Here is a 26,650-nt window from a genome sequence, read left to right as displayed (position 1 = left end):
AGGCAAACATGTCTGAGAGTAAGTGAGAGAAAGTGTAAGTTAAATACACTCGAAAACTATCTCTATTTCCCTTCTATTCTTCCATAGGATTTTAAAGTAAGATTTTTAAACAGATTTTTAAGTAAGACTATTCTATTTGCTTATATATAATTACCCATAAGGTTAATAAAATTTGTTCTTTGAATTCTGAAAGGTTTAAAATGTTCTCTCTGCTATTATCAATATATCTATAAAAATATTAAAAAGGATTTTACTTCAAATTTGTATGGGACACTATATATCAGATATTATTCTAAACAGTTTAAAAAGAGTAACTGTTTCAATTATTATTGAGTTATTGCTCACATTTTTTTCAAAGCAGAAACTGAAGCCCAGAGAGATTAAACATCCTCCCAAGATCACACTGTAAGTAGGCTATAGAGCAAATATTTCAATGAAAGCTCTCGAGTCAGTTAATTGTTTTGATATTATAAAACCCTGAGCTACAGACTCTAGACAGCTTATGATAGGTATATTCCTAGCATGAGTAGGTCCTCACTGAGTAGAAATGTCAACATTCTGTCACTGAAAGATAGAGAACTCAATGGACTATAGTCTGCACAGAGTGATGCCTGCCTCACTTTTTACAGCTTCCTGGAGGTGGAGAACACAGTGAACATGGCCCTTCCTCCTTTCTAATGGTTTGGTGGGTTGGTCATATATTGTCTGTTCTTGCTTCTGCTTTTCTACCAAGCTTAATGTCCACATGTAATCATAGTTCTAAAACACAAGTTTGAAGAAGAGGGGTACCAAGAGATCTTTATAAATTGTGCTGGCCATTACAGGAGAACTGACATACCATTGTGATGGTTATCCATATGTACCTCCAAGGGACCCAGACATTGATCCAAGTCTTACTATGGGATGTTTTTGGTTGAGGTTAATACTTGAGCTGATAAACAAAATGAAGAAGGTTGCTTTCCCCAGTGTGTAATCATTTGAAGACCCGAGTAGAATAAAGAGGAAAATCCCTCTGCCTCATGGCCTTGAGTAGGAACATTGACTTTTCCTGCTTTAGAAACACCAGTCTTTTTGTATCTTCTAAAATATGCTCATCTTAAATTTTGTATTTGTTTATATATGAAGTGTGCATGTGTATGTTTGTGAGTATGAGTGTGAGTATGAGTATGAGTGTATGGCATATATGAAGGTCAGAAGACAATCGTCAGTGGAGATCCTCAACTTCCATCTTGTTAGGGACACTATTTGACATTAATTCAGAATAGAAGTCAGGTGGTCAGAAATGAGAACTTAGGTTTTAACTGTTATTTACAACATCCTTTTGGATGTCAGGACCAGATTTTGTGTAGAAAGTAGGTGAAGAGACTGTACTTCTTTGAGAGGACACACTGACCAATACAGCCTGTGGTGGTATTGTGTTCCCCAAAATATTGTGCACCCTAATAAACTTATCTGGGGTCAGAGACAGAACAGTCACTAGATACAAAGGATAGAAAATGGTGGCACTCACACCCTTAATCCTAGCGTCCCAGAGGCAGAAATCCACCTGTTCAAAGATACAGCCAAGCATGGAGACTCACGCCTTTAATCCCAGAAAGCAAGCCTTTAATCCCAGGGAGTGATGGTAAAAAGGAAAGATATATAAGGCATGAAGACCAGAAACTAGCAGCATTTGGCTGGTTAAGCTTTCAGGCTTTCGAGCAGCAGTTCAGCTGAGATTCATTCTGGATGAGGATTCAGAGGTATCCAGTCTGAGGAAACAGAATCAGCTGAGGAACTAGCAAGGTGAGGTTGGCTGTGGCTTGTTCTGCTTCTCTGATCTTCCAGCATTCACCCCAATAACTGGCCTCAGGTTTGATTTTATTAATAAGACTCTTTAAGATTCATGCTACAACAGCCAGAACTGGGTAAAGACATTTGTAGGCATGTTTTTTTCCCCAGGACTGGCTCTGCTTACTCCACCAGAGTCCTCAGGCTTATCCTTGATATTCCTACTTTCAGCTTTTAAACTTGATGCCTCCTAACATTTAATTGTCCTGTATTGTTTTCTATTTCTTCCTGCTTTCAAGCTCGCATATGTGTGTGCATATAGAGACACCTAGGTGGTCGCATTCTTTGGGTATTTGATGAATACTCAGAGAAGAGAAAATGAACTTACCTGGCACTTCTGGTGTTTTGATTGAACTCTGATTCTCAGCTTTCAAGGGAAAAATAAAAACACTAAAATTAAATGTTGAATATAATATCTGGTTTAACAGTTGTTTAAAAGGTAAATTTTATAGACATCAGCTTATTTTAGATACATTTGTCCCTCAAGTTATAGAATCATGGAGCTTTATGATTCCAGGAAACCTCAGAACAAGAATCAATTAACTTTTGGTCTCTTCCCTTTTCTTAATTTTTTTTTTTATTTTATTTTTTTGGTTTTTTCGAGACAGGGTTTCTCTGTGTAGCTTTGCGCCTTTCCTGGAACTCACTTGGTAGCCCAGGCTGGCCTCAAACTCACAGAGATCCGCCTGGCTCTGCCTCCCGAGTGCTGGAATTAAAGGCGTGCGCCACCACCGCCCGGCCCTTTTCTTAATTTTTAAACAACAGTTTCCTTATGGTATCTTTATAGGTATAAATCGTTATACTTGTAACTTCCTCTTTTTGTTTTCAAGACAGTGTTTCTCTATGTAGCCTTGGCTGTCCTAGAACTAGCTCTGTTGACCAGACTGGCCTTGAACTCACAGAGATCCACCAGCCTTGTAACTTCTACCTGGCTTGTAACTTCCTCTTCAAGGCTTAGTATGCTATGAAATGTCTGCTGTAACTTCTCAGCTCTGGTTTTTAGTGTGAACTCTGTCATACATACACAATACCTAAAGAAAGCACATAATGAACTCAGCCATACACAATACCTAAAGAAAGCATATAAGGAACTCAGCCACATGCAATTCCTAAAGAAAGCATATAATTCTATTTTTATAAAACTTTATTTAGAAAAATAGGCAGGGGTATATTTTTGCTTCTCTGGCTTGATCCAGGTTATTTTTACATACTCTTACAAATGAAATACCTAAACACAACACAGTGAACCACAGTTATTTCAATTACTATGCAGAAGGGGCTAACCTGTGCTATCGTCCTGTTAAGACCTGACACATCTTACCATCTGGGGAAGATGCAAGAATCAGAGAGCTATGCTAGAAACTTAAGAGATTTCTGGATGGTGGCTACAGTCCAGGAGAGATGTCAACAAGGAAAGTCACTTTACACAATCTTCGAAAAAGCCTTTTCAGTAACTTTGAAGACATGGACTGTGAAGGGGATTTGCCTTGTGAAAAATATAGAAAATGTTTCTAAAACAAATAGAAGCCTAATAACATTTACAAACTATTTGTGTCCTGTGTATATTCAATTCAACTGCCAACATTAGCATCTCAAACTCAACACATCCCTTGAATGGTGTTCTCCAACCTACCTCTTCCCCCACCTTCTTGGATCAGTGCAAAGGACCATTGTCTCCCAGTTGCTTAAGGCCAGAAAACAGTAGCCCTTCTGAAATCCCCTTTCTGTGTGCCTTGATATATTCTGAAGCTCTAGAGTAAAAGTTCATTCATGTAGCTCCCAAGAGCGCCTAGGAAAATCTCTTAAAAGTTAACCTTGACTCACCAGCCTTTGCCTGTTTCTTAGTGTGGCTGGCCAGTCTTCATCGACTATCAGGAACCTTACCTCACTCTTCAGTCCTCTGACCCATTAGCTCCCTCTTTATGCTCCACCTTGTACCTGGTGTTGGCAGACCAAAGGTTCAAAGATACAGAACTCTTCCAGACCTGGGCTGCTTTTGTTTTTCCCTGTGCCTCAGGGTTCTCTGAAGCCACCTTACTGAACTGTCTCTGCACCCCCTTTCACACCAGCCTGTTCCCTGACTTGATTTGCTCCATTGCAATTTTATTACTGTAGTAACATTTACTTTCTGCTTGAAAAATGGCTTATTGGTGCCGCCTGGATTGTGTTTCCTTGAGGATAGATTTTCTGTCTTGCATAGATCTGTGATTCTAGTACCTATCCCTAGGATATGCCATGGTATGTCTCTGGTATATGGAAAAGAATGGTGAGTTTTAAATTTGATGTTTATAAAAGATATTATTCCCATTTTGTAGAACTACAAATATTAGCTGAGAGAAATCAAATTACTGTCTTAAAGGTGGAACCACAATGACAATTCAGGACTTCGATTCCAAACCCATCTACTAAAAGAGACAGTTTTTCTCTTCCTAAATATTCTAAGTATAAGGCTTATATAATTAATTCCTGCTTTGATAACTAATTAAAACACTTTTGAAAGTGGCATAATGCTGCATTTGGGAGATGCAGTTAAAATATTTATTAGCAGCTAGGATTAGAATACAAAGAAAATCAAAACCCTTTCTTCCTTTTATTAGTATCAGGTCACAACCTTTCCTGATGATAGACTTGTATGGGAATGAACAATTTTAAGCTTGAATCAGACAAAACCTTCTGGCTCTCTTTTATTTGCATTTCTTTTAGTCTCCAAAATGCATAATAATTTTATGTGAATGTAAAATAGATAAGAACTGTTTGTAACTGTGTCCTGAAACTTTGCTGGAGTGTAAAGAAACACATGAATTCTGAATAGTCCGAGGTCAAAGTCCATACATATATCTGTACATGGAGGAATAAAGTACTGAAGACAAAATTCTGCAATTTTCAATACTTAATCAAGAATAGAATATGACTGGGCATAATGGCACAAGCCTGTAATTCCATCACTTTGAAAGCTGAAGCAAGAGGATCACAAGTTTGAGATTAGACTAAGCTTCGTAATGAGACTGTCTCTCAATAAATCAGGAATTTGGGTATAGCTCAGTGGAAGAGTGCTTGCCTGGCATGCCCAGCGCCTGGATCTGACCTCCAGTACTTTCAGGAAAAACAAAAAACCAAAAAGGAATGCATGCTTCCTTCTTGAAATAGAGGAAATAGTTTGAAGACAACAAACTGTTTTTAAATGAATCCTAGACTCAGTTTAGAGGATACAAAAATCTCAGTAAAAATGAATGCCGCGGCATATGGCTAAGTGTGAGTATCTCTGGTCTTTATTTATAACTGTAAGGACGCATATGTGCTGTCAGAAGGCCACAGTCGGATTGTAGAGGAAACGAAGGAAATCAAACTACAAATGCATATGGGAGGCTTTTGCTAATATTCTCAGTTGGATGATCAGTAAAAGACAGAACTGTTGAAATCTGTTGTTGAGTTTGATCCTGCAATATGAAACTGTGGTCTTAAAAACTGCAAATATATTTCCAAACCTAAACTTAAACATTATCATTGAAATCAGAAAGCTTTACCAGCAATACAATAAATAACTTTTCTTATTTCACAGTAGAGACTGTGTTTACATATAACACACTAGAGTGGTACATACAATATGATGCTAAATGCAGGAGCAAGAATATATAGAGCTTTTTTTATATATGATTATCTACTTCTACTGAAAAATAAGCTATGAGCAATTTCCATTGTATTACTCTGTCATCTGACACTAAGGCAGTGGACATGGACGTGAGATTGTTTTTGATTTGTCTAAACTAGGGCATGTGACTAAGACTATTGTTCTGCAGATTCCTCTCCTTGCAAAAGGGGAAAGTTATGGTTAAACCCTTGGCTGGATGTCACAGGTAAATGGCTCGGTTCATAAAGTAGCACTGACAGAGTTGGCAATCAGACAATTAATGATTTCTAAATTGTAGGATGATAGATGGCAGCATTGAATGTGATGGATTCTCTATGATGGTTTGAAGGGAACATCCAATGAAGATGTTATTTCCTTTCCATTTAATGACCCTGGGGGATACTATGAGGTTTCAATTTGTATATGTGTGCATACGTGTGTGTGTGTGTGTGTGTGTGTGTGTGTGTGTGTGTGTGTGTCCCAGTATGTGAAGGTATGCTTGTCCACGTATGAGTCTGTGGAGTTCAGAGGTTGATGTTGAGTGTCTTTGTCAATTGCTCTCCACTTTAGGTTTTGAGTCAGGTGTAGCATGATTCTAATTGGTCTTAATAATAAAAACCCAGAGTCAGATATCAGGGTGGAAGCTGAAAGATCAGAGAAGCAGAGCCCCCAGCCACTAGAAAGACTACTTACCTCTAGGAATCCTCAGACTGAAAGGGGCTGAGCTCCTGTCTCCACCCTCCTTATCACTTCCTCTCTCCACCCAGCCATATTGCTTCCTGATTCTTCCTCCCAAATGCTGGAATTAAAGGCATGTACCTCCCAAATACTGGGATCAAAGGCATGAGATCCCAAGTGCTGGGATTAAAGGTGTGTGCCACCAGTCCCTGGCCTCTAGTGGCTAGCTTCGCACTCTGATTTCCAGGCAAGTTTTATTTGTTAGAGCGCAAACAAAATATCACCACAGTCAGGGCTTCTCACTGGTTGACCTGGACTTCACCAATGGCTACACTGACCACGCAGCAGGCACAGGGAGCTACCTGTCTTTGCCTCCCAGCCCTAGGTTAGAGGTATATACAACCAGGCCTGACATTTAGGGTGGTGCTGGGGATCTGACCTCAGGTATTCATGCTTACACAGCAGACTTTTTACTTACTGAGCAATATCCACATGCCAGATTTTATCTTATAACAATTCTCTAGATCAGTGCTTCTCAACCTCCCTAATGCTGCACCTGGTTCTTTAATACAGTTCCTCATGTTGTGGTGACCTCCAACCATAAAACTATTTTTGTTGCTAATTCATAACTATAATTTTGCTACTGTTATGAATTGTACTGTAAATATTTTTGGAGATAGAGGTTTTCCAAACAGGTCATGACTCAGAGATTGAGAACCACTGCTCTGATGAACAACCTCAGAGGAGTTCCATAGCTGACCCAAAACCATAACACAAATGAATGTTTGTATTTAATTTTTTTTTAACTAAACCCTTTGAATTAAGAATCATTACTCATAACCACTAACCCAACATTCTCTGGGCATGATCAGAGACACCTTTGTCTTAAGGCAGGTGTGGTGCCTTAGAGAACAAAGGCCTAGGTGTAGCTCATTCACATGGTCAGATAGTAGCACCTACAAAATGTCTACTCAGTTATTGTGAAATCAACTCTTTTTGTATAGCAGTAAACTCCACATTAAACCATGAAAAAAATCTGTGATAAGGAAGTTTATTTGCTAAAATCTTTGTTGTATATAAACACTACCATTATAAAATAGAAATGTATAACAATTATAGTATAAATTATTAATGATAACATTTATATACAATAAATAGATTAGCAATTAAATTTCCTTATTGCATAATTATTTGCAATGAACCACCAGTCCATAAACTTATTCCGTATTCTTCCCTCAGCCATATCAGACTTCATTCAAGGGAGAAGGAATAATGACCTTCCTTTCTTGACGATTTCTGGGCATGTATAGAATGTCTCTTTCCAATCTGGTTAAAAACACCAAATTCGCTTCTCCTACCAAAATATCTCTTGATATTGTGATTGAAATTATGATCTACACTTGAACCTTTGCTCAATTGAGTTACAATTTAAAAAAAAAAATCTCAAAAATGTCCCCTAATGTTTTCAGTAAGTTTCCAACTGTGTGCTCAGCTGTATTCTCAGCTATGTGTGACCCACAGGCCATGTGTTAGACTTGCCCAGTGCTGCCTACCTTCCCGTCTTCCATCCTTCTTTCCTATCTGTTTGCAGAAACTAACAAAATGTACCCACATGGAAGCTTACTCCTGCTGTGACAAACCACCCAAGGGAGACAAACATGAAGGCAGGCAGGCATGTTTGTCTCACGGTTCTGGAGGTGCCAGTCCACAGTTACTAGGCTGTGTTGCTTTGGGCTTTGGTGAGGCAGCGTGTCATGGTGGAACATAATGGAGCAAGCTGGCAGAGGCCATTTCAGCAAAGCCATCCATAAATGTAACACACCATCCTGAGGCCAGAGCCTGCATGAGCCAATCACCACCCAAAAGTCCAGCCTCTGCATACTGCCACGTGAGGACCATGCTTTCAAGGGACACATGTGGGACCCAAACCACAATAGCACAGGAAATGAAAAGAGAATCAAAGAGAATGTCATATTTTCAACACCTTAGTCCCAAACTGGAGACTCAGGGTGAGAAAATTAATAAATCTACATGTAATGCCTGTGCAGTTCAGGTACTGGTCCACAAGAATCACTGTTATTGGTATTTCTTTTGAACCACATGTCAGTGGCCAGGACTATATAGAGATGGTGAATGTGTGGCAACAGAGCCAGGTGCACTGAGAGCTAACACAGGTCCCTGGTCTGAGATGGGTTTCATGGTGACAATCCTCCAAAAGCTTTGTGGATATAGAATCTGTGACCTGATTTGGAAAAAGGATCTATGCAAATATAATTTAGCGAAGATATTGAGGTGGGATTTCTATAGATTAAGGTAGGCTTTAGATCCCATAACAAATGTCTTGACAAGAGGGAAAGCATAGACTGGATAGGAGAGCATGATGAGGAACTGATGTATAGACACAAAGGCAAAAGGTGGTGTGATGGTACAGAGCATGCGTGATATACCACAAGCAAGTTATCTAAGAACTGCCAGCAGTCACCAGAAAGGAAGTGAGAACACATGCCAGGCCTCTAGATGGAACCCTGATGCAAACTTGATTATAGAATTTCTGATACTAGACTTGGGAGGCGATAAATCCCTGTGGCATAAGCTTCTTCCATTTTATGTCCCTGTTTTGACTGAGACATTTTTATACAGCTTGCATGTACATAGCTATATATAACAGACATACAAATCATTTATTGTTAATAAATCAAAATAAAGTAGTTTTACCTATTCCTCTAATATACATATAATTTTACCATTTATTTAATACGAAGGCATATTTATACTATTGAGATGGGTGTGCTTGTTTATTTTTACATAAAGAGTTAAGCCCTTGGTACTGCAAGACCAAGAATATCTTCAATAGTCTCCAGTTGACTGATGCCTTGGTTTGATAACTGTCAGGTATAAGTATGTAGTACAAAATGGCAGAATTATGCACAGGACAAATTCAGAAATTGCTTAAATTCTGTCCTAATCTCAAGCCAAAATTCATTCAACAATGTTAAAAATTAACTAGTCAGCAACTCAAAGAGGGACTTTAGAAATCAAACACTGTGACACAATACAAGCTAAAGCTGTAGTAGTTGGATATTTGTATGCTAAGAAATGTTGGAAGGCTTTTTTTCCCCTGTAAGTAGATCATTATGATTCTATAAGAACTTTGTATGTACAGTATAAACACTGCTATGACAGTTCCAGCAAACTATCAGGGTTTCTAATGGTTAATCATACCCAAGGTACTTGAAGGAATTACAAAATGCTTCACCAGAACTAAAAATAAAAGCTTTCTTCCATGGGATATGAAGACTAGAAGGTGCTTCTAAGCCTCATGAATGAAGGAAACCCAAAATTCCCCACCTTCATTCAACTGACTCAGGAACCACAGATGGTTCACACACAGGTGCTGCCATGGTAGATGGGTTTATTCTCCAGAGGGAAGGGGTGGTGACCTACTGAGACCACTGCAATTCATCTAGACTTCGTGCAGTACTTATTACATGGCATTCATTAGTTGCCCACTAGCTAGTAAAGTATTTTCATTTAGTGTCACCATGCATGTGTTAAACCTCTCTGAACATAAATTAATTAATACTAGTTTTTCAAAGTTAGTATATCCATTCATTCATATTTTCTGGTTTCTATACTGATGGATTTTTTTTTAGATAATTTTTCAGTTTTGTTTTATTGAAAATGGCTTGCAGTTTTCATCAAGCTTCTTCAGAACTAAATATTCTAAATTTCCACACTCTGAATAATAAACTCATTTTTTTTACCCCTAACACACACTTTCTGTTTTCAAATAGAATGCATAAAATTTCAAGTTTCCAGCTTTATTTCACAACACAACAAAAAAAAATCCTTCGTTGGTTGAGGAATGGCCATCTAAAATCTGGACAATTATAAATGGAAAGTAATTCATGTTTTGTGGGACTATTAAAGGGCATGTGCTCTTTAGGAAATCTTTGCTTTACTGAGAGATGTGTACTCACTATCCCTCTAATTAGCAAGAGCCTTAGATTCACATTTATCATGGAGCTTCCATAAAATTCTTGTCTAAGCAATCCATCATCAAAGATGTCAAAGTTTAGATGTTTTTTATAAAGTACTGATGAAATGATCAGTGTGCTGTTCTGGTTTGAACTGAAATGACACTATTTAAACCCAACAAGTTATTTACTCTAAAATCATTTTCATCTGACGTTAACACAGCCCCTGCAATCCTGGGATGTCTTCCTTCATTTGTAAACTACCAGTCGATTAATATTTAAAGTTTATTTTAAAATTCTGCATGTAGCTGGGATATATTTTGTTTCAATTAAAAACCTTTACTTTTATAACAGAAATGTTTAAGCCATTTTATTTCATGCACTATAATTTCTGTCATCATTGTATTTGATTTAAAGCTGAAGATCCCAACATTTTAAACTTCCTGTCTATTCTTTTCCCTCTTTTATTGCCTTCTTTTGGACTGAGCATTTAATTAAAAGATCATTATTTTTAATTATGTATATGTATGTGAATCTGTGTGTGGGTATGTGCACATGGGTGCAGGTGTTACAAGAGACCAGAGGAGGGCACCAGATACACCTGAAGCTGGAGTTAGAGTTATGAGCTTCCTGATGTGAGTGCTGGGGATGGAACTTGGGTCCCTGGTACACAGACCTGAGCCATCTCTCCAGCCCCTGTATTAAGCTTTCTTTTAGGATTACAATTTTTCCATTATTGATCTTGCAATAGTATAGTGACGTCTCTCATCTCAAAACCTATGCTATTGTTTACATATATTTATATTGTTATATATATTCTTTAAACACATTTCAAGCCTCAGATGCACTTGCTAGGTTTTAGTCCAACAATCAGTTCTCTGTTGAAAGGTTAAAATGAGGTGGAAGTTTTTGTACCGACTTGTGACTTTATCACTCCCAGCACTCTTTTCCTTATTTAGATCTAAATTTCTGTCTGGTGGTATTTGTCTCTTGCTGAATGTTTTTACTCATCATGAAATTTCCGAGCTCTGCACATCTGTAAATGTCCCCACAGAACACTAGGGTGACAGTTTCCCCTCCAGTAGGGAAGATGTTCTTCATTGTTTTCTGGCAGGCATTGTTCCTGAAGAAGCTCTGCTGTCATTTCCCATCTTCCTTTATTTAATGTGTCATTTTTTTCCAACAACTAATTTCAAAATTTTCTCTTTATCTTTGGTGTGGTTTCTTTCTTTCTTTATTTTTTCTATTTTGGACTCATCATGCTTACTGAATCCACTGTTCTATAGTTTTTAAATAATATTTGGGAAATACTTTTCTGTCCACCTTTCTCACTCTTCCTTCTAGGAGTTCAACTATTTGCATTTGGGTCACTGGGGCCCGTAACTTTTTAAATTACTGTTTGTTTCCTAGGCTTTCTTTGTAGCTTTTCTCTTTTTTGTTTTCTCCCTAGCTCCTGTTGCTGCATCATGTTTAAAACCAGAATTTTGTATTTTATTGACCTATTTTATTGTTGTTTAGCTCATGAGTTTCATACTTGTTTTTATTATTTTATGCCTTCTACTTTCTTTGGGCTTATTATTCCTTTTTGCCTCATCTTCTTGAGATTGGTTGCTTAACGAGCAAATCTGAATCACTGTTTTCTTTTCACGCATTTTGGAGTTACAGGTTTTACTGCAGTCCTGGCTTAAATGCAATACTGGATAACTTTTTAATAAATGTTGACTTTTTTGCCCCATGCCATGATATAGTATAGTAAAGAGCCCTCATCCGTAAGAAAATAATTTGCTTTCTGTAGTTGAGATGTGGTGTTCCTTGTGTATCCATCAGATTCATTTCTTTCAATAGTATTTATAGGCTTGAACATCAGATGTCAACGTTGCTTCCATAAGAAGTTTATTAGAAAGAACTTGAAAATAAAAAAAAATGCAGTGAAATTTAACAGATCCAAAGTCTATATATCTCAATAAGAAGTTGAGAATAGTTAGAGCTCTGTAGATTAGATTTATTCCTTTATATTTTGTTACTTTGGACATATGACAAATTATTTTGTTTTCTTAATTTCCTGTAGGGAATCATTTCTTATCTGTGCACAAAATCATAATTGTAGTTTTATTTGTTGATTTTGTGGCCTTTCTATCTGCTAAACTCATTTATTAATCCTAGTTTCTGTTTGGTCTGTTCTTTTTGTGGACTGTTTAGGATTATTTAGTATATAGACCCCGTCCTCTCAAATTGAAGCTGGTTTTCCTCTTCTTTCCTATTTGCACATCTTTCTTTCTTTCCCTGTCTGATTGTTCTGGACTCTGAGTGCTCTGTGGGGTAGAAGTAGTGAGGCTGGGCATCCTCCTTACTTCCAGATCTTAGAGTGGAAATCTAATGATCTTCTCTATGAAGTGTCAAGTGAATCTATTGTGCTGATGGAATTTTCCTTTATTTCCATTTTGTTGAGCATTTCTTTTAAGAAAAAGTGATGGATTTGTGACACCCCTTTCTTCTGCATCAATTGAAATAGTTACATTTTATTTGTATTTTGTCTGATATTGCAGTATTTTTTTTAATGATTTGAATCAACTTCTGTTCCATGAATAGGGCCCACTTAGGATCCCATGTTAGAGAAATATGAGACACAAGACTGCTGGCTCCGAATGAACAGAGCAATTCTATACAGTGGACTGATAAATCTTGATGTCTGGTCAGAGTTTGCTTTCCTGTTGCTGTCACAAAACACTGACTAAAACAAACTTGGGGGGGGGGAAAGGTTATTTTTGGCTTGCAGGTTGTAGTCCATCATTGATAGAAACAGGACAAGAGCTTGAGGCGGGAACCCAGAGAACTAAGCAGGAACCTTGGTGCTCACTGGCTTGCTTCCCCTGGCTTGCTCACCTACCTTCCTTATCAGACCCAGACCCACCTTTCCAAGGGTGGTACTGCCCGCAGTAGACTGGGCCCTTCCATCTCAATCAGCATTCAGAAAAATGCTCCACAGAGATGCTCACGTACCAGTCCAACAGAGACAATTCTTCAACTCAAATTCCATTTTCCTAAGAGACTCTATTTGTGCCAATTGACAAAGTATAACTAGCACATGTCTATTAATAATGTATTAATTTTTCTAGCTTTTGGATAACTTTTGAAAAATGTTTTTATAACTTGAAAAATTATAATATATAAAATTCATTTAGTATGAAATCTTGATATATTTGAGATGGGGGGCTGTCATGGTAGGAATGTAATGCCCCCAGACTCATTTTTTGAATGCTTGGTACCCAGATGTTTTGGGAAGTCCTGAAAACTTTTTGAGGTGAGTTCCAACTGGAAGAGGTAGCTCACTGGAGCCAGCTCCTAGGAGTGGGTAATACCTTCTTCTGGTCTCTTTTCTTCCTCTGGTCCTTGCCCACCGTGAGCTAAAGAGCTTCCTACTTGATGCTCCTGCCAACACAATGTCATGACTTATCATAGGTCCAGAATCAATGGAGCCAAGGACTCTGGCCTGAAATATTTAACCATAAACCAAAGCAGTCTTTCTTCTGTTAAGTTAGTCTCTCAGAGATTTCTGTTATAACCACACAGATTTAGCTAATTCAAAAACTTGGCACCAAAGAACAGGGATTATTGCTCTGATTGAATCTGATACCATGTGGCTCTTTAGTTGTTGGAACTGGTTTTCAGGATAAATTTGGAAATGTTTGGAGAAATGGGCCTGAGAGAGTGTAGGATGTTTGATGGGTGGTCCTGGTGAAATTCCCAAAGAGCATGATTCTGACAGGAATTCTGGAGAGTCAAGATTGTGCTCACCATGTTTCAGGTAGACTCTATATTGAACTAAAGGCCATGGTTTCTATATTCTGGCTAAAAATTTGTCTACTTTCCCCAAAATTTCTAACACTTCACAAGAAGTTGAGTTAAAAAGTAATGGGATTAATTTGGTAGAGGAAACATCAGGTTTGCATAGCACTTAGGCTATGACATATATATCATGTAGCTAGTTTTTGGTACATTTCCAATGAGAGCTAGAAGCAAAAAAACAAGAGTTGAAAAACTTGAAAGTATGAGATTTGACTAGAAAAAGAGTATGGTCAATGTGGACGAGGAGTGTGGCTACAAAGAAGGTTAACATCGGTAAAATGAATTAAAGTCACTTTGCAATGGAACAATAAAATGTTTTGTGGCTATCTCAAGAGTTCTCCAGGCACCATCTGCCATAGGACCAAAGGGTAAAGGTTTTCTAACTCATTTGAAAGCCTGTGCCTGAGAGGAGAGCTGTAAGTTGTCATGTATGTACAGGGCCATGGATTTTAGTTGCTCAGGCACCCTGAGACCATGGAAGCTAAAGTCCAACATGGCTCCTCTAGTCACACAACTGATACCTTGGTATGATTCAAGTGATGCTAATATTACAGACATGCAGAGGGCAAGGGTTATGGAGTCGGGGGGGGGGGGTTCACCCAGATATCAAATGAAGGCTCTAGAGTCAAAGCAACATGTGAGACACATAGAGTCCTTGTAAGCAGCTCAAGGGTGATAGGGTGATGAATAAACGAGGATGAGGATTAATCCGGAGCTACAGTGGAGACCCAAGAGTATTAGAGATGTCTGGCACATACTGACAAATGCTGCAGACAGTAAGTGAGGTCAGCCTAAGAAAGCCCAGTGGTCTTTACATGCAAAGGCCATAGGGACAGCAATAACACCTTTGGAGAGTCCTTTGGAACTCACTTTATCACAGTTTAAAACACAGAGGCTACACATGAAGCTATGGGGTTCAGTGTTTGCCCTGCTGGGTTTCCAGCTTGCTTTGCCCATATTATCCTTCCTTTGCCTCAATTTCTCCCTTTTGGATTGAGGATGTTCATACTATACCATCATATCTTGGGAACATGGAACTTTCATTTTGATTTTAAAATGGCTCACAACTAAGAGATTGCCTTGAATACCAGTAGACTCTGAACAGCGATAGACCTGTTAAGACTTTGGAAACTTTTGGAGATAGACTAAGGTCATTGTGCCATTCTGAGATGTCCATCAGCCTTTGGGACCCAGGGGCGGTATACTCTAAATATGAAATATTCCTCGAAAGCTCATATATTAAACACTAGGTGATCAGCTGGCACATTTTTGGGGAATGATAGAAGTGAGAGTCTCACTGAAGTAAGTTGGTCACTGAGAACATGGCAACTTCTGATTTCAATCTTTTCTGCGATAGGATGAGGAGTCTCATTCTCCACATATTCCCACCACCGTGTTTTTTCCAAATACGCAAAGCCAAGTATCTGTGGGTTGGCCCCTGTGACAGTGAGCAAAGTACTCCTTTCCCTTAAGTTGTTTTGGTCAAGTACCTGTCACACTAATGGGAAAAATAATACAGGATCTAAGAAAGCCTAAGAGTAACACACACTCTTAATTACTATGTCATCCAGTGATACTGACATATGTATTCATCACAGAAAGATTATACCATATATTTACCAGATGCTTTGTGATGAAAATTTGTAAAATCTAGTCTGTTATCAGTTTCCAGTCACATATTCTATTATTTTAAACAATAATGATACGCTGTAAGATCGAGCACTAGATCTGATTCTCATTGCCTAACCAGAACGTTGTCATACTTATGCCAAACTGCTCCCCACTTCCAGTTCCTTATAACTATTGTTCCTCTAGTTCTGACTGCATCTTTGAAAAAGACTGAGACCAGCTGGGCAGTGGTGGTGCACACCTTTAATCCCAGCACTGGAGAAGCATAGCCAGTGAGTGTGAGGCCAGCCTGGTCTATAGAGTGAGATCCAGGACAGGCACCAAAACTATGCAGAGAAACCCTGTCTCAAAAAAAAAAAAAAAAAAAAAAAAAAAAAAAAAAAAAAAAAGAACAAAAAACAAACAAGCAAAAAGACTGAGACCAAGTCTGGTAAGTTTCTCAGGATGGCCTCACTATTCAGTGCTGGCAGCTTTGAACTTGAGATCCTCTTGCCTCACCCTTCTAAATAGCTAGAATTTCAGGCCTGTACTGCCAGGCTCAGAAGTGTTAAACTTCTTAAGATTCCACACATAAGCAAATTTACGAAATGTTTGTATTTCTATCCCAGGCCTATATCACTTAGCATAATGACCTCAAGTTCATACACACCATCACACAATCACACATGCTACGTTTTTCTTCTTTGTAAAGCCTTAGTACTCTTCAATTTTATATACATTTCACTACTTTTTCTTTTTCTTAGGTCTATCATCTGTTGAAGGGCTTTCATGGTTGTTTGCTATCTTGGCTATTTTTAGTGTGGTTGCAATAAATGTGGAAATAAGTATATGTCTCCCAGATACAGATTTAATTTCCTTGCATATATACACATATATTCAAGGAAATATATATGGATATATATCCATATATATTCCATGCATATGTATTCTACATATATATATATATATAAATATATATAATATGGCGATTCTATTTTTAATTTTCTGAGAAACACCCATGTGGTTTTCTTCAGTGTTTGTACTAATTTGTATTTCCATCAACAACCTGCCAAGTTTTCTTTTCTTCAATATTCTCATATATGTCATCATTTTAATAAAAGCAATTCTATATCATTATGATTTTAAGTAAGTGTAGATTTTTGGCCAACTTTTATTTTCTTATTGAGAAATGTCTAAGTATTTTTCTCATTTTCTTAATGTTTTCTTGCTGTTGAGTTGTCTGAGTTTCTTATATACCTATCATTTTAACTTATTAAATGCATGACCATTTCAAGTTAGATTTTTAGTTTGATAAAATATCACCCTTTTGTATTTTTTGTTGTTGTTATCTGTGATTTTATGGTCATATCCAAGACATATCATTGCCCAGACAAATTGTAACACGAATTGCTAAATGGTCTTATTAATAAAAACCTGGAGCCAGATATTGGGGTAAAAACTAAAAAGATCAGAGAAACAGAACAAGTCAGCCACAAGAGTGTGAGTTCCTGTTTCCTCATGCCTTATATACCTTTCTCTGCCCAGACATCACTTCCTGGGATTAAAGGCATGTGTCCTTTCCAAGCAAAGACACGAGATCTCAAGTGCTAGGATTAAAGGTGTGTGCCACCATGCCTGGCTCTGTTCCCAGTGTGGCCTTGAACTCACAGAAATCCAGACAGATCTCTGCCTCTGAGTGATAGGATTAAAGGTGCATGCCACCACTGCCTGGCCTCTATGCCTAATCTAGTGGCTGGCTTTGTCCTCTGATCCCCAGATACATTTTATTGGAGTACACAATATATCACTACAAGAAATGTCATGAACTTTAGCACCATGATTTCTTCTGGTTGATGCCATGTCTTTTGAAGACATGTACTAGTTATTAAAATTCACTGTGACCTATTTGGCCTTGTACGGAAAAGAGCTTGATTCTTACTCTAAGGCTACCTAAGTCACTTTGATTTCAACCACCAGGCCTCCTCTCTGTTAGTCAACCTAAACTCCACATGTGTTCTTCAGCTTCTCTTCTACACACATCATGTTTACTTCCCTGTTGTTCCATTCTCCTTGCTAAACACCACTGTTCAGAGGGCATCCTTGACTCCAGAGACACGTGCAGCATCACCATCACTTGCTTTTTCGTTACTCTGTTTTGTTATTATGAATATATCCATTTGTTATCACCAGGGTAATGTTTATCTTCTGAACTGTTTTTGTCATCCTCCACTAGGCTAATTCTATGCTGGCATTGTCTAATATACAACTATTGCCCACAATGAGAGTAATGGTGATGTATAAGTTAGTAAATAAATTAGTTCAACAATTCCACATTTTTTTAAACTATAATTTCAGAGGAACGAATTGATGATGATTTCTGTTTGTAAAATTTTATAATTTTAGGAGCTTATCTTCTACAGATGGAATGAAAGAATAGCATGAGAGAAATAAATGTGATTTCATATTTGATTGTGAGCCTAACCTTTAATGGCTGAGCTATCCCTCCAGCCCTAAATGTGATTTTAAAAGAATGCTAAAAATTATAGAAATGTTTTATTTTAATTCTATTTTTTTTCAGAAGAGGGAGTTAAGGAAGAAATCTCATTAGCTCTTCTCTCCTAAAGCAAACTTGCCTTTGCTCTAGACTTTAGGATTGCTTCAGATACAAATACTTGTATCCTATATTCATGACCTGAGAAACTATCAGTCATAAAATTAAGGTAGAAAGAGAATCATCAGGACTCTGCTAGTTAGCAATCCAGGTGACAAGAGTACTTGGGATAATACTCTCTCATATTTTGTGTATGATTCATTCATTAACCAAAATAGCCCTGAGGTTCAAACTTCATTATTACAGGTGTAGAATAAACTTAGAAACTGATCTATGTAAATTAATGAATTTTGTTCTTTATCAAAAGCATTTTGACTGGTCTATATTCAAGAGGAAACATTAAATCTCTCAATCTTTCCTGATTTTGGGGAAATTGGTATAATTTATTTCCTTAGTGTGTAGCTGGAGAGCTTCTCTCCGGGTCCCGCCGAGCCCCAGCAGTCTGACAGCACACTTATAAAATAAACACACAGATGCTTATATTATTTACAAACTGTATGGCCGTGGCAGGCTTCTTGCTAACTGTTCTTATGTCTTAAATTAACCCATTTCTATAAATCTATACCTTGCCACGTGGCTTGTGTCTTACCGACATCTTCACATGCTGCTTGTCATGGCGGCGGCTGGCAGTGTCTCCCTCACTCAGCCTTCCACTTCCCAGAATTCTCCTCTCCTTGTCCCGCTTACTTCCTGCCTGGCCACTGGCCAATCAGTGTTTTATTTATACAGAATGATATCCACAGCATTAGTGTATTGAAGATGTTCTCTGTTGGAGTTTTCTTCACATGAATATTTCCAACTTACATTATAATTTCTTTCAATGTTATACCTTTTCACATTATATCTTAGTGAATAACTTTTAATGGATTAATTTTTTTGAGAGAATGTTCTAATTTTTATCAAAGTTGGGTATATTGCTGACTGACTGTCCTCTTGAGGACAAATGATTTAATAAACAATGACTCAACTTTATCTTGAACTCCATTGGAACTCATACCATTGTGGCTGTGAGTAGATTGTAAGTTAAAATCTAATCAAGGTTGCCAGATTGTTGCCTTGTTTGATGGTAAGTAGAAGAAAGCACAGATGGAGCATGGATCTTTTATAACTGTGGGCTAAAAAAAATTCTTAGGGTAGTCCTATCCAATACATTCACGCAGTACAATAGCAGTACAATCACCATACTTACTTTTGTGCTGGGAACTTGGTAAAGTTGCAACAGCATTTGAAACAGGAGGATTTGACACTGTTGTGTTTGTCGTGGGAACTTCGTTCTTTATGACACTAGGAGTTGTTGGTTCTATTATGTGAAAAAAACAAAAAGAATATCCATCATCAGGAATATAATAGATTACCAGCTAGTTTCATTAACATTCATGCCCACATCCATTTACATCTTCAAGGTTCAGTAGTGAAAACATTTGGACCAAGATTTAGAAATCTAGCATTCTAATGGTCAGCATTAGAATGATCTAGATAATTACTTAAGAAAGGAGAGTGACATTAAAGTTTCCTGTGTGTTTGCCATAGCTATGTGATACTATTTATTACATATTAATTAATGAAAATCATTGTATATCTGAGACTCGGGGAGTTCAGTAATTTCTCCAGTCACGTAACTTTCATGTGAAGAGAGTCATGTCTGAAATCTACCCACATTCGATTAAAAAAGTTAATTACTACTAGAAAAGATGACATGGAAATGGTAGCAGTTAGAGAGAACACTATGGTTTTCATGCTGCCTAGGAGAGGACTTCATGCATGTAGAAGAGCCAGGGAAGTGGGAGATACCAGGAAAACAATAAAATCTATCTTAAATCATGTGTAGTCATTTTTAAAAGGAAAATTAAAAGCAAAAGAAAACCAAAATTTTAAAAAATAATACTGGAAAAAGTTGACTTAAAGCAACCTATATTTGTATAATTATGTTTGAAATGACCAATGCTCTTCAGTATTTTCAAAGTTCAGTATAGGGACATTAGGCTAGTAAAGAAAATAATACATAAATGTCAGTTAGTGTACAATTTGTACTGCATGGATATGAAGTTACCTCGAACTAGGCAGGAAAGCATTTTAGAGGATTCTTATTACAGAATGGGATGGAGTACGGATTTCTGATGCCCTCCAGTGCAGCAAGTCTTGGAATTATGATGAAAAGCAAGAATCTATGAAGAAAATTCTTAATGTTCCTGAGGCATTTGTGTGAGAGAAACCAATAGAGTTTGAAAGAGTTTATAAATAGTAGACAAATACATTGTCATGTAGAAACACTCTAGGATTTAAAATATAAACAAAACTGAAATGAATTCAAATGCAAACCACGTTGTTAATCATATATGAGAAAGAAAACGCAGAAATGGGCATAAAATTAGAGGCATCATGAAGTGTAAAATTGGGGAAACACTTGAGAAAATAGTAGTGGGTCTTTCACAGAAGAGCAGACATTGATGTTTTTGATAGCTCAGAAATTCGAAAGACGTCCCCCACCCCAAGTACAGACTCAACACTTGAGAATAGAGGACACACAAACAGATAAAGTCTGTGTTTTCCACTAGCAACTCAATGTCTGCTTAGGAAATGTCTTAAGAAGAGTTCCTTTTTAGAAATATTTAACTAAGAACTCATCAGATGATATAAAATGGAACAGTAAGTCTTCCTGCCTAAGGTCTAAGTGTAAGTGATGGTGCTGTCTTGCCCCATGGAATATCTACTTGTACCATTGACTGGACAGATGATAAATGCTTTGAGATCATTATCACTCCTGGGCCATTATCACACCAGAGTCCCTTGCTAGTGGCTGGATTACCATTAGCAGTGCCTGAGGAAACCTCCATTATCTGGTGAGGCTACCACTCTCACTGTACAACCAGACACCAGGTGAGGACCCACATACAACTGTCTGCACCACATCTGCCAGGACACTTAAGAGTATCCCCACTCTGACATTGTCCAAAGAGACAGTAGGTGTCCAATTCTTTCATGATACTCATTCTACCTAGGGTTATTAACTATAGACAAAAAAAACCTATGATGAAGATGACACATGGTGCCCAGATAGAAATGGTCAACAACACTGTATTACAATATTACACCTTACTCTACATCTTTAGGAGAAAGCTGCTTGTTGAGATGGCCACCCCATGAAAGTATTAGCTATATTTGAATCTCATTATAGATGCACAGGAACACCACAAAACATGGCAATAGTGTGCTCCTAAAGGAACAAAATAACTCTAACAACAAACATCAAAAAAATTTAAGTGGATTAAATGCCCAGTTGCTGTGGGATGGTCTGTATGTCAAATTGCTCTGATTGGTCAATTAATAAAACACTGATTGGCCAGTGGCCAGGCAGGAAGTATAGGTGGGACTAACAGAGAGGAGAAAGGGGAGAACAGGAAGGTAGAGAGAGACACTGCCAGCCGCCACCATGACAAGCATCATGTGAAGATGCCGGTAAGCCACGAGCTACGTGGCGAGGTATAGATTTATAGAAATCTATATTTCTATAAATTTAAGATGTAAGAACTAGATAGCTAGAAGCCAGAGCCATTAGGCCAAACAGTTTAAACAATATAAGTCTCTGTGTTTACTTGGTTGGATCTGAGCGGCTGTGGGACTGGCAGGTGACAGAGATTTGTCCTGACTGTGGGCCAGGCAGGAAAACTCTAGCTATACCCAATGAAGTACTTAAAAGACTAAAAGAACATGAAAATAGGAGGGGATTGTTTGGGATGACCAAAAAGGTGAACAGGAATGAGAAAATGATACCAAGTTAATTGGGGAATGAACATAATCACAACATTTTCTACATGTATGAAATTGAGAAAAAAACATAAAACAATATACTGGACTAAAAACCACTGAATTGAAATGGACAAATTGCATGCTCTGTGGATTATTTATCAATAAATTTTTTATTTTAAAAAACTTATAATTTAAAACAATGAATATTAGGAAGCTCAGTGAGATCCAGGAGAATTCAATCAAACCTTTAAGTGAAAAAATCAAAAGATGGTAGAACATGAATGGGAAATTCAGTAGAGATGGATAGCCTTTAAAAGAACAAAGCAAAAATCTTGCAAATAAAGAATACAGAAAATCAAATAATTTACAGCCCATTAACAGACTAGACCACTGGAAAGGAAGAATGTACGAAGTTGATGCTAGGTCTTTTGAAATGTTCCAGTCAGAAGTAAAAGGAAGGAAGAAAATTGGAAACAGGAGGGAAGGCAGTCCAAACAGGAAGAAAGAGTTAAGACAGCACCCAAGATTTTCAGGACAGAATTAAGTGAAAAAAAAAATCAAGCTTTTTTTAATATCCACCCAAAGTGGAGGAGAAAATTAAGGGCATAGCAACTCAGTGTGCAGAAAAATAATAGAATTTTTTTTTCTAATCTTGGGAGAAATACAGAAGAGACCAATTAGACACCACTAGAAATGACCAAAAATCTTTCATCATAACATATTAAGAGTTTAAGACAATAAAAACGTTCTAAAATCTGAGTGGGGGAAAGTGTCATAGTCTCCTCCTTACATTACCAGCAGATTGCTCAACAAAAATCCTGCATGCTAGGAGGAAATAGAAAGTTATATTCTAAGGCCTAAAAGAAAAAAGCTGCCAACCAACATTACTAGAATCCATGAGGTTAAGAAATCAAAAGGAAGTGACAGAATCCAAAAGCAAGCAAAACCTAAGGGAGTTCATGTCCATCAAACCAGCATCACAGAAGTTGCTCAAAGAAACCCCTATTGTAGAGTGAAAGACTGTTACTCTCACCAAGGCAAATATCAGTGCACATTCCACTAGAAAAGTAGATTCACAAAAGGAATATAGAAAAAAAATCTAATGCTATTGGCTCAATAAACTCTCAAACCACAAAATTAATAACAAAGGAAATGAAGAATATTCAAAGCACCCAGAAGAAAACAAGCCAAATGACAAGCAAAAGTCCCAATAATAATTTTGAATGTAATTGGACTAAATTCTTCAAATAGACGATAGAGATTGTCAGAATGAATTAAAAGTGTAAAAATACCCAGTAATAGCCCACCAACTCACTTGACTAGTGAAGACCCACATAGACAGAAAGCAAAGGTTGTCATGAAAATGGAAATGTATATTCTAATAGCTCCCTTCCCTTAGGGCATTGACCCCATCAAAGACCTGTTCCTAGTCTCTTGGTTTCTAGAGGTGCTCCAAGTTAAACACACAAATTAGGAAGTTTGAAGCTAGGACCTGTGGAAGAGCACAAACAGGCACCATTTGTCTTTCTGGACCTGGCTCACTACCTTGCTCAGCATGTTTCTTTTCTAATTCCATGCATTTACATGTGTTATTCTTTATACCTGAATAAAATTTCATTATATACATGTATCACATTTTCATCAGCCATTCATCAGTTGATGGACAATTAGACTGCTTCCTTTTCTATGACTAGAGTAGCAATGAACATGGAAGAGCAAGTGTGTCTTTAGTTGGATAGAGAGTCCTTTGGACATACTCCAAAGGACTGGTAGATTTGGGTTATATGGTAGTTCCGTTTCTATATTTTTGGGATGCTTCTACATTCATTTCCATTGTAGCTGTATCCATCTAAGGATCAGAGAGGAGCTCATGGGGTACTACCTCCCTTTGCTAAACTATTGGTTACTCATGGATTCTAGGGGAGGGACAGTAATTGTCTTCAGTTGTATATAAAATGGTGAGCCTGTCAGGATCCAATGGACACTTCCAAACTTTTTGCCACTTGACCCTTGTTAAAAATCAGTGAGTCAAAAACAAAACAAAATGGCATGAATGTAGGAAAGGACTTATAGGGTGAGGGGGTAGACAGTAGTAACAATGTGTTGTACACATTTATGAAATTATCAACCAAAAATTTGATCCAGAAAAATAAAAGTACTAGAAAATCAAATTTATTAATAAGATCACTTAACATTATCAAGTTGTTTTTACCCTGGGGGTACAAGGATGATGGAGTGTGCAAATAAACTAATGCAATACACCTAGTCTGCAAATTGAAGTATAAAAATCATATGATCATCTCAATAGATGACAAACAATGACATATCATGATAAAGGTCCACAACAAATTAGAGATTCAAGGATAATATAGACTATATGTAACAAACCAATGGCCAGCATCACATTGGATTGACAAAACTGACATTTCCTCTAGAATCAAGAATAAGACACACTCACTCTCTTAGCTTTAACTAAATTTAGAACTGATATTATAGCCACAATTATAAAAGAAAAAATGAAATTAGAAACTATATAAAAGTGGAAGGAATGAAGTTAAATTATCCTGTTTTCAGTTGAATCAATATATATAAAATCCTGAAGGGGGATAGAGATATTGCTCAGTGGTTAAGAACACTGTTCTTGCAGAGGACTGGGTTTGGTTCCTAGCACTCACATGATGGCACACAACCATTTATATTCCAGGTTATCCAGTGCTCTCTTTTGACCTCTGTTGGCATCTGGCATGCATCTGGCATACACATATAGATACAGGTAAAATACATACATAATAAAATAAAATAAATCTAATTTTTAAAAAATCATCAAGATTTCATCCAATATTAGAACTTATGAAGAAAATCAATACTGTTGTATAATAGAATAAAAAACAGCATAAATATCAATAATATCTATATACACCAATAGTGAATTTATAAAGAAGGAATCATGAAAGAACAACAATTACCCAAAACAATGAGATGCTTAGGAATATGCCTCATTGAGGAATGAAAAGACTTCTTAGTAAAAGTTGAAAAACATTGCTAAAAATTTAAAAACACACATCACACATATAAATTAAAAAGTCCTTTTAAGTTCATGGATTTGGGAAATTATTATAGCAAAAAAATACATATTACCCAAAGCAAATTACAGTTAATGACTGTCCATCAAAGCACCAATGACTTTATGAAACTATAATAATTCCTAAAAACTTATATGTCAGTGCAAGTGACCGCGAAGAGTGAAAGTAAATCACGAGAACAAGAATCAACTTGGGTCATCTCACTTCCTGACTTCAAAATACACTACAAAGCTAGGGTAATTACAGAACTGGGTGTGGGTATAGAAACAAACATATAGACCAAGAACAGAACAGAGAACCTTGAGAAGACTTACTACATCTACAACCAGCTGATTCTCAACAATGGTACCAAATGGTAGCAAAAATTTTCACTGGATAAAGAACAGTCAATAAATGATGCTGAAAAACTACATATTCTTAAATTGAAGACTGAAAGGAACCTACACTCTATGCAAAAAGCAACCTAAAAGGCATTAAACAATTAAGTGTAAGACCTAACATTCTTAAACTCACTGGAAGAAAACTGGAGGTGAATCACTTCAAAACATTGTTCTGGGCAATGATTGTCTGGGTAGGACCCAAGGTACAGGAAGAGAAGCAAAAACTGACAAGTGAGACAACATCAGTCACCAATTATTTGTGTTCAAAGAGATGATGCAAAGCAGAGATATGTAGAATGTTTCTAGATCAGAACCTAAAAACAAAGATGGAGTAACAGAAGACCCCAACTGGCTTAGAGAATCTCCTGTTTAATGTGGAACTTTACAGATGAAAGTGGAATGAGAGGCCACACTCAGTTCAGGACAGGTGCTCAGTTACCTCACAAAGAAGTGGAATGGAGGGGGTTCTTGGATGCTGTGAAGATAATGTATTTTAAAATGTATGTAGTAGACCTGAGGTGAGCAAAATCAAGGTGTGGAGCATAATACTATCAAAGATGTAAAGGTTTACCATTTCTGGTACTACATGAAGATACACTCAGAATCTAACATGACTATAATTTTGATTATTATGAATAACTAATTATTAATATATATTTCTTAATTATACATTACAATTTCAAATGAGCTACAAAAACATACCTTAAACAAGAGTAGAAATATACATACAGTATAACAAAATTAACTTTAAATTTGTATCAATAAACTAAAATCCACAACAATGTAAAACATTTTAAACAAATTTTAAAAGTAAATACAAGAATCTACCCTTTTATCCTATCATATCTATATCTACCTTTTTTAATACAAAGAGATTGTATTTCTAATCAACCCCCTTTAAATAAAATAAACATTTATAAAAAATATTTTGGTAATTTGGGCATAGCTTCTCATACTACTTCCTGCTGGTAGGGGATGCTGGAAATCTTATGGGGATCCTGAGAAAATTAAGAATTATGGTCAAGTCCTGACTGGAGTAGTCTGTGAGGCTGTATTCTCTTCCAGTTGCCTTGAAGTTGAGTTTGGATGTTGGATCATCTGGGCCATGGTGTCACTGGAGATCTTTCAGGGGATCTTGGCTGATGAAACCATATTAGCCTGAAAGGAATCCACAGGTTCTCATCTTCTGTGGAAAAAAGAGCAGAACCTCTTTTCCAAAGCAACGTATTCTTAGACACAAATTCTGAAGACAAGATAGATTT

The 26,650-nt window shown here is 37.1% G+C and overlaps 1 protein-coding gene across 1 annotated transcript in view; it reads right to left on the bottom strand.

Annotated features, from left to right (window-relative positions):
• Window positions 1-26,650, bottom strand: part of Emcn (endomucin) — a 62,304-nt gene that overhangs the window by 21,986 nt on the left and 13,668 nt on the right. Inside the window, exons 3-4 of the mRNA XM_059266315.1 lie at window positions 19,368-19,478; window positions 2,159-2,197 (exon numbers count right to left, since the gene is read on the bottom strand). Of these exons, the coding sequence (XP_059122298.1) occupies window positions 2,159-2,197; window positions 19,368-19,478 (150 nt within the window). The remainder of the gene's footprint in view (window positions 1-2,158; window positions 2,198-19,367; window positions 19,479-26,650) is intronic.

Source organism: Peromyscus eremicus, chromosome 6 (assembly GCF_949786415.1).
Source record: "Peromyscus eremicus chromosome 6, PerEre_H2_v1, whole genome shotgun sequence".
Classification (NCBI taxonomy): domain Eukaryota; kingdom Metazoa; phylum Chordata; class Mammalia; order Rodentia; family Cricetidae; genus Peromyscus; species Peromyscus eremicus.
This window is presented reverse-complemented; position numbering and strand designations above follow the sequence as displayed.